General features: G+C 55.4%; 6 protein-coding genes across 6 annotated transcripts; 3 read left to right on the plus strand and 3 right to left on the minus strand.

Annotated features, from left to right (window-relative positions):
- Window positions 1-67: 67 nt before the first annotated feature.
- Window positions 68-2638, plus strand: GNI_120700 (hypothetical protein; the record flags this gene model as incomplete). The annotated part of the gene is made up of 1 exon (XM_011133540.1): window positions 68-2638. One exon carries the CDS (start codon window positions 68-70, stop codon window positions 2636-2638), a length of 2571 nt encoding a protein of 856 aa, XP_011131842.1.
- A 25-nt stretch (window positions 2639-2663) lies between these two features.
- GNI_120710 (proteasome activator complex subunit 3) lies at window positions 2664-3542 on the plus strand (the record flags this gene model as incomplete). Its single annotated transcript, XM_011133541.1, has 2 exons — window positions 2664-2966; window positions 3033-3542. 2 exons carry the CDS (start codon window positions 2664-2666, stop codon window positions 3540-3542), a joined length of 813 nt encoding a protein of 270 aa, XP_011131843.1.
- A 289-nt stretch (window positions 3543-3831) lies between these two features.
- On the minus strand, window positions 3832-5265 carry GNI_120720 (hypothetical protein; the record flags this gene model as incomplete). The annotated part of the gene is made up of 1 exon (XM_011133542.1): window positions 3832-5265. The coding sequence occupies one exon, from the start codon at window positions 5263-5265 to the stop codon at window positions 3832-3834; it is 1434 nt and encodes a 477-aa protein (XP_011131844.1).
- A 435-nt stretch (window positions 5266-5700) lies between these two features.
- GNI_120730 (hypothetical protein) lies at window positions 5701-6597 on the minus strand (the record flags this gene model as incomplete). The annotated part of the gene is made up of 1 exon (XM_011133543.1): window positions 5701-6597. One exon carries the CDS (start codon window positions 6595-6597, stop codon window positions 5701-5703), a length of 897 nt encoding a protein of 298 aa, XP_011131845.1.
- Window positions 6598-6767: 170 nt separating this feature from the next.
- GNI_120740 (hypothetical protein) lies at window positions 6768-6929 on the minus strand (the record flags this gene model as incomplete). Its single annotated transcript, XM_011133544.1, has 1 exon — window positions 6768-6929. The coding sequence occupies one exon, from the start codon at window positions 6927-6929 to the stop codon at window positions 6768-6770; it is 162 nt and encodes a 53-aa protein (XP_011131846.1).
- Window positions 6930-7053: 124 nt separating this feature from the next.
- GNI_120750 (hypothetical protein) lies at window positions 7054-7906 on the plus strand (the record flags this gene model as incomplete). The annotated part of the gene is made up of 2 exons (XM_011133545.1): window positions 7054-7729; window positions 7773-7906. The coding sequence occupies 2 exons, from the start codon at window positions 7054-7056 to the stop codon at window positions 7904-7906; spliced, it is 810 nt and encodes a 269-aa protein (XP_011131847.1).
- Between the last annotated feature and the right edge of the window lie 200 nt (window positions 7907-8106).

Here is an 8106-nt window from a genome sequence, read left to right on the forward strand (position 1 = left end):
GGCTTCGAAGACGTCGGCGGCAACGTGGCTGGTATATTTACTAGAGTTGCGTCGAGCGTATGTCATAATGGAAAAGATCCTTTCGTTTATCGAAGAGGCGCGACGGCGTGTGCGGAAATTGCCACAAGTGTTGGCTTGCGATCGTCGCGGACCGCGAGCGGCACGGCTTCTGTTTTCACACCCAGGCGATGAGAGCGCGGGCGGCGCCGGGCACGAATTCATTGCAAGGGTCTTCCGACATCTCCTCGCCGCCCTGTTCCAAGAGACCTTGCCGGATCGTTATACACTTCCAGGCTGCGACGAACAACTTCGCCAGATGCTCGAAGCCGAAAACCGTCCACCCACCACAGCTACGGGTACTACCACCGCCATGGGTACTACCACCGCCATGGGTACTACCACCGCCACGGGTACTACCACCGCCACGGGTACTGCCGCCGCGACAAGTACCGCGCCGCCGGATGCGGGGAGTGAGGCGGATGCCACATGGGGAGCGAACTATGTCAGTGCTCGTGGGATCCAACAAGCACGTGTGCACCCATTCTGTTGGTGCTGCTCCAAGGCGACTACGGACTTCGCTCTCATACTCTGTCATGGACGTCTCCATCTCGTCCGCATTACCAGCATCTGCACCGACTGGTCCACTTGGTGGACTCGTGCTTTCCTTAGTCGCCGCGACTCACGATCTGTCGTGCATGGCACACTCTACACCGTGCTTCCACCTACCGCTTACCGCCACACCCTGGAACAGTTCGGCGAAAACCTCACCGCCGATTTCCGGGACGTCGCACTGCCCCCTACCCAGTTCCCGCCCACGCACTTTCCGCCGACACATTTCGGACCACGTCTCCAATGTCACGCAGACGACCCTGCCACCCACAATGAACGTGCCCCCGAGGCCGCCGCCGAGGTCGCCCCCGAGGCCGAGGCGGGGGCCAGGGAGACCGCCGCCAGGGAGACCGAGGCCTGGGAGACCGCCGCCAGGGAGGCACACACTGCCGCACGCACCCCTGCGGGTGCACACGGCACAGCTGCGGTACACGACACCCCTGCGGCCGGGCTGGGGGGTGCGGCCGTCGGGCCGGAGTTGCTCTCGCCTCGCGTCCTGACGCTGCCGCCGCCGCCGCCGTACTCCGCAGTGGAGCTGCTCGCGCGGCGCCAGTTCCCCTTGGCTGCGGCCGCCGCGGCTGCGCGCGCGCGTCCCGCTGCATTCGAACGCGCGGAATCCGGATTCGAACTCGAACCCGCACGGTCCGGTCGCCGAGCCACGCTCGATGAAGACGCGAGCAGCCGGGACGCTGCGGCGAAACGCGCCGACTGCGCCGAAGACGACATCTCCACTACTACCACCCTACCCACTACTACCACCCTACCCACTACTACCACCCTGCCCACCGCCGGAGTCCCCACCGCCGGAGTCCCCTCCGCCGGAGTCCCCACAGCCGGAGTCTCTATTCCGGGACCACCCACCCCAGGAGTCCCACCCGTTGGAGTTCGCACCTCTGGAATCCCATTTGTGGGAATCCCGCCTGTAGGGATCCCGCCCGTGGCAGTTTCTGACGCTGCCATAACTGCTAGAGCCCCACCCGCCGAGGCACCCACTGGAGTGCTCACCACGGGAATCCCTACTGCTGCTACCGTTCCGCCCGTTGCGCCAGTGCCGAGCGCCCCTACGGCGCTGCCGGTTCCGGAGTTGTTGCCAGTGGGTGCGGAAGGAGGTGCCTTCGGCGTGGCCAGTTTGTTCCAGGATACACGTTCGTGTCTGCCGTACATGTTGGTCCCGGTGCGGAAACAGGACGACTTGAGTCCCGTGGAGATTCTCTTCCACCCCTGCCACTTCGTCTGCCGTCTGCGCGGCTGGCAAGTATCACCGGCTAAGGCGAGCGGTGTAGCGGCGGCTAGTGCAGGGGCGGGCGCGGAGAAGCCGCGGAGTTCCGGCACGGCGAACTCCGCAGGCAAACTCGTCGAGTTGGGCGCGGCCGAAGGCCGTGCCGCACGTGGCAGGTCCGCCGACGGGCGCCTGTCTTCGACTCCGGGTGCCGGCCCCCGCGAACGGGCGCGGCCGGCTTCGCCGGCCTGCCCGGCGAAGGTGGTCCCCGCGCCGGCGGTGGGACGAGCAGTGGACGTTTCTGAGGTGATAGCGCGGGAAGTCTTTTACGCGGAGAGCGACGAAGTGAACCTGGTGCGTGAGTTGTCGAACATTTGCCGGAAGGCGCCATGGCATGAGGACGCGGACGAAGAGTTCCAGCCGCCGGCCGCCGAGTGTGCGCGCTGTGGCATCGACGGTGAGCAGTTCTTCCAGTTGCGGCAGTTGGCGGGCTACGACGCACTGGCGGGGCCGCTGCAGCCGACGGCCGTGCGGCCGGCAGTGTGGCGTGCGGCGTGGCGCAGCTGGGCGGCGCATACGGCGCACACGCGTGCGACGCACTCGGGCGCGGCGGGCGGCGGCGTGGCTTGCTCGTCGGCGGCTACGGCAGTGGTGCCGGAGTTGCTGAAGGCGACGCAGTTGTTGGCAGCGACGGTGGAGGGACTGCACACGCAGTTCCGGAGTCGCCGGTGTGTGAAGTTGGCGGCGGGGGTAGGGAGGCGGAGTCAGTCGTGGCCGGTTTCGCGGTCTGTGGAGATGCGTCGCAAGTAATAATAATATTTTGCCGTCGGCTAAAATGAGTGGCAAGTGTGCGTCGAGTGCGTTGCCGAAAGAACTGAAGGCTACGGACCCAGGGTTGCAGGCTAATTATGAACGGTTCAAGGAAGAGGTGACCAAAAAGGCGTTGCAAGTTTTACAGGAAATAATCCCGCGCAAGATGAAGGAGTTTGACGATGTCATGCCGATATCCGCGGAGCCCATGTCGCTCATGAACGTACAGGACTTCCCCGCCGACGATGAGATGTACCGAATACCGAACATCATCCTTTTATCGGAGAAGGACGCCTGTGTCAAGAATGAAAATGGAAAAAGACTACGAGTAAGTAAACACCACTCACTCACCTGGGTGGCCACCGCTGATGTGCTGGATCTTTATCTTGTGTAGACGGAGTCGGTCGAGACCCAACCAGGTGTAGTTATGAAGTTGCCAGAGTATATTTATGATGCCAAAGCCCTCTCCAATAGTGTGATTATGAAACGGATTGAGAGGATGAAGACGGAATCGGCTGAGCTGCTGGAACTCGTCGCTTCTGTTAAGCTTTGGATACAGCTGAACATTCCTCGCATTGAAGACGGGAACAATTTTGGTGTTGCGATTCAAGAGGATGTGATTCACGAGCTAAGTCGTGTGGAGGAGGCTGCCTTCAATTTGCGGGATAGTGCTAGCAAGTACTTCCTTCAACGAGCAAAACTCATTACAAAAATCATCAAGTACCCCAACGTGGAGGACTACAGAAATACGCTAAAAGAGCTTGACGAAAAACAATGGTTCCAAATGAAGGTTACGGATATGGATACGAGAAATAACTATGCCATTATCTACGACATGCTCTATAAGAACTGGCACAAGGTTGTCAGACCTAGAACCACTGACGGTTCAATGATGGTTTATTGACCACACGGGTGTGCAAACACTTGCGCGATTGTGCAAACACTTGCGCGATTGTTTACTCTTACTAGCAGGGAACTTTCAATGCGAAATGTCCGTCGAGATGAATCTTTTTTCTCTACAACCGAAGATAGAATGCGATCGCCGAGCCATCGAAGCAGTTGCATGGTGGATGCGACACAAGCACTCAAATAAGTGCGACACATTTAGCTAGCCCCCCTAACTAATTAGAACAACTCACGCCAACAAATGTTGGGGGGGGACAAATGTTGGGTTGTTGTTAGGGGAAAAAAAATCAACATTTAGCCGCCACGTTCATGCCGTCTTCGGCAGGTGCATCAAGCACCGCGTCTCGGGAATAGGCGACGGCAGAAATGGCGGCACAGCAGACCCTGCAGGCGTAGTCGTGCGCTTGCTCGATGGCTACTCGTTCTACCACGTCCGATAGCGCATCGTCGTAGCTGGAACGCAGTTGATCTTGAGATAAGGTGAGCGGGAAAGGTTCCGGTCCGCGCAGAGTCAGGGCAACCGCGTTCCGGTCTTGGTCTGTGTTGGTGGCATGTAAAAAGACCAGTTTGTCGAACAGAGTACGCACGAGTACTTCTTCCATCCACGCCCACTGACGCAATTCCAAAGACTGGCGGTAGTGGTCGGCATCGATGATTTTTCTCCTCGAACCCACTGGGTACCCTTCCCGTTGTGCAGCTGAAGGTTCCGTCGCGGCGGTTCCGTCTGGGAAATAGGTCGCTATCATGCGGTCTCTGCAATTGATGTAAGCCTCGCGATATCGACTCTCCAGTTTCCCGTAGTGCTTCCCGGCCAAGGTATGCTTCAGATTCTGAATGGACCGATAGAATACGGGCAGGTCCCTTTTGGGATCCACGAACTGGTCTTTAATACTTTGTAAGAACATGGTCACCTCATACGCCATCGACCCGAGCATGTCGTCTACATTTCGCACGGGGCCTCCGGGCAGCCAGAGTCGTGTGACTTGCCAGATGCTATCAAAATCGACGGAAAGGTCGGGGGCCCGCCGTTTTAACGGTGCTTCCCGTTCCAGGTTGTACATCGCGTACCGGAAAGCCGCGGCCGGATGCCAGCGGGCAAGTAATGCGAGATTCTGTATGCTCTGCTCGGGAGACATGTTGCCCACTCGTCCATCATGGTAAGCCCAAAGAACCAAGGCCGGTGGTGACCGTCCTATACGACCCGTACCGTCCAATCTTTCTGGGTAAAGTGGAGAGGCATCCTCTTTAAAGGGGGCACCGCAAAACAAACGTTCGTTGCTCCCGCTAACTGCATCGAAGGCACGCCACAACCAGTGAACCGTACTTACGCCATCTCCCGTGCGAGACTGACCCTCTCCAGAGTGAAGCATCTGTACCGCTGCTCGATTGCTACGTCGCTGTTCATAATCCTCCAACTGTCGACGAGTCATAAAGGGGAATTCAGGAACATCCTCCAAGACACCCGGCATCTTGTTCTTGAAGAATTTAATTAGCTGCTTTGGCCTATGAGTGTTGGCCCTAAAGAAACTCTCCAAATTCTTACCCACGCTATGTCGCCAAATTTCCCGGGCCCACTGACTCGGCTCCACCACTATCGCTCTCCCAACTTCAGACGCCGTCAACGGCCTTGCTTCCGTCACAACCGACGGATCCAGGCCTACCGCCAGCACTCCGGCCATTCGGGCGCCAAACTCACCAGAAATACACTTGAGCGTTCTCATTAAGAAATTTTATTATTCCCATTGCGTTGTAACTAGCGGTATGTACCTCCTGAGTTATACCTTCTGAGCTATACACCAACATCTCTTCAACGCCTTTTATTGAAGGGCTAGAGTTACCTTCGATTGATCGATATATATTAGAGGCTGTCTTCAGAACCGACTCAATAAGCTGACCATAAGGGTTGCTGTCGTGCACGTCCGGGTGCTGTCTCTTCCCATCCCAATCTTGAACTACAGCCAAAATCACGTTCCCTTCCTGAGGTGTTTGTAAAAGTTATTTTTTCCCTTGAGTGGTTGACGCCGCATCCAAACAAGTCCCAGAAAGGTCTCAACACGGCGATCAGACCACAACACGGTAATCAGACCACAACACGGTAATCAGACCACAACATGGCGATCAGACCTCAACACGGTAATCAGACCACAACACGGTAATCAAAATACGAATAAGAAGAAAATAATACAGAGGAAAAATGGTTGCGTGTACGACCCAACATTTTCTATTCTGGCTGGGTGAATGTAGACGCTATCAAGCCAGATCGAGCTGGGTGTCTTTGGGATAACAATTCTCATCATGCGATTGCTGTCTCTGCTGGGTATGTCGGAGAGTCTTACGAATCTTCCGTCATTGACAAGTCGGACGAGAGGTAGACATGGTGTTTCCTGAACGAGTTTGCAACCTGGTTCTGCTTTGCTTCCGGTATAAACTCGTACGTCAACATCGGCGAAATCATTCAGCCTCGGGAAAAAATTAAGAACCACAGATCCATACTGGAACTCCACGGCACCCATCGTTGGCAGTCGATAATCAAACATGATCTGGAACGTGTCATCTTCCGCTTCGCACACCTCCTGCTGTTTGATTGATGTTCTCGCACGAACTGTCGCACTACAATTCGACGGTATTAATTCTAAACATTCTACTACCTCCCGCACATCCTCAGACTCCTTCGCACACCATGGCAGACACGCCCCACCCTGTACTTGCACAGTAATCGACTCAAAGTCACCACCGTCCGCCGCTGTCGACTCAGACACGTCAAAAGACGGATCCATCTGTAACAACCTCGTAAAACGTGACTCTACATAAGGCAGCTGCTCCAAGTTGGGCAGCTGCTTCACACCGGAAAGCTGCTCCAAGTTGGGCAGCTGCTTCACACCGGAAAGCTGCTCCAAGTTGGGCAGCTGCTTCACACCCGAAAGCTGCTCCAAGTTGGGCAGCTGTTTCACACCGGAAAGCTGCTCCAAGTTGGGCAGCTGCTTCACACCGGAAAGCTGCTCCAAGTTGGGCAGCTGTTTCACTGCTGTATAATCAATGTGGTATGGTGGCATCAATCAAAACCAAACCAAGCAAGTTGGTTGATATTTGAAAAGCGATGCGAAAAACTTACAGACCATGTTTTAGTGCACATACTTCTTGCACTTGGGCATTTAAGGGTCTGTACTAGATAGACGTGGTAGTGAGTAGACGTGGTAGTGTTCATTGTGGGCAAATCATTGCCCTAGGTGGTTCGGGTCTGGCTGTTCAAAATCTCCGAGAGGAGTCTCAGCAAGTGATTCTTTCTGACGGTGTTGCCAGAAGTGGTTGCCATGTAGTCGGTGATGGTCATGTCGTCAGTGGTGGTCATGTAGTCAGTAGTGGTCATGTAGTCAGTGGTGGTCATGTAGTCAGTGGTGGTCTTTTAAAGTTCTTGGGTGCGTGAGGGCGTGGTTGTTGCGTCGTCATTTTGGCGGCAAATTATCAGGTTAATTATCTCATTGGGTAATCAGAATCAGAGCGGGTGTGAAATGAAGACAATCAGGTGTGCAATAGAAGGTGGTGTGCAGGTGGACAGTTTGTTGGCCATGCTGGTTGCGGAAAACGGTTCCCAGCCTCCGCTGACTGACGACTGCGTGGCAGGGGTCGTAACTATTGAGTCCGCTGGTAAGGCTCCTGTTGAAGCGTTGGTGCTGGCACCGGAACAGTCCTTCATGAAATTCAAAATTAACGGATTCAACTGGAGAGAAGACGCTCTGCGAATCAAAATTTACCGACGACCAGGCGATAGTAGTGCAGATATTGATTATGAAACGGATCCTACCAATCCCCTGTACCTCGACGAGGCCAGCAATCCACATGGATACACGGACGATAATAACAGCATGTTCAGCGACGGTGCCACTGAAGGTGGTACAACTGCAGCTAGCTATGACGGCAGCTTCGGCGTGAGTTCGGTAAATACATTCGGCGACGGTCATGATACCGGCCATGTCGCCGGTCAGAGCACGCTTAGTTACGCGGAGTCAATGGCTACACTGAAGAAACAGCTGGCTGATATAGAATGGAGCCTGGCCGCTACCGGTGGTAAAGATGCAACACTCCAGAGGAAGGCGGGGTACAGGGACCCGAGAGGTGGTGAAGAACGGGATGATGTTGAGGAGCCTTTATTGGGAGACTTCAAAGATGCTGGCACGCTTGGAAGAAGTACGATTGGCAGAAGTACGATTAACAGAAGTACGATTGGCAGAAGTACGATTGGCAGAAGTACGATTGGTAGAGACACTACCGGTAGAGACACCCTCGGCAGACGCGGCGGTCAGCAGTCCTACGAAACGGACGGAGGATTCAGAAGTACGAAACGGACTGAAGCTAGTGGAATGAGTGTGCCCGGGTCTCCTATAACTGGCACACGTGGTGGGCAGCACTCATACGAAGCGGATGGGACTTTGAGAAGAGGGACTGAAGCTGGTGGATCGTTGAGAAGGGGGACTGAAGCTGGTGGATCAATGAGAAGAGGAACTGAAGCTGGTGGATCGTTGAGAAGGGGGACTGAAGCTGGTGGATCAATGAGAAGAGGGACA

The sequence above is a fragment of the Gregarina niphandrodes genome, assembly GCF_000223845.1.
Source record: "Gregarina niphandrodes unplaced genomic scaffold scaffold00029, whole genome shotgun sequence".
In the NCBI taxonomy this organism is placed as follows: domain Eukaryota; phylum Apicomplexa; class Conoidasida; order Eugregarinorida; family Gregarinidae; genus Gregarina; species Gregarina niphandrodes.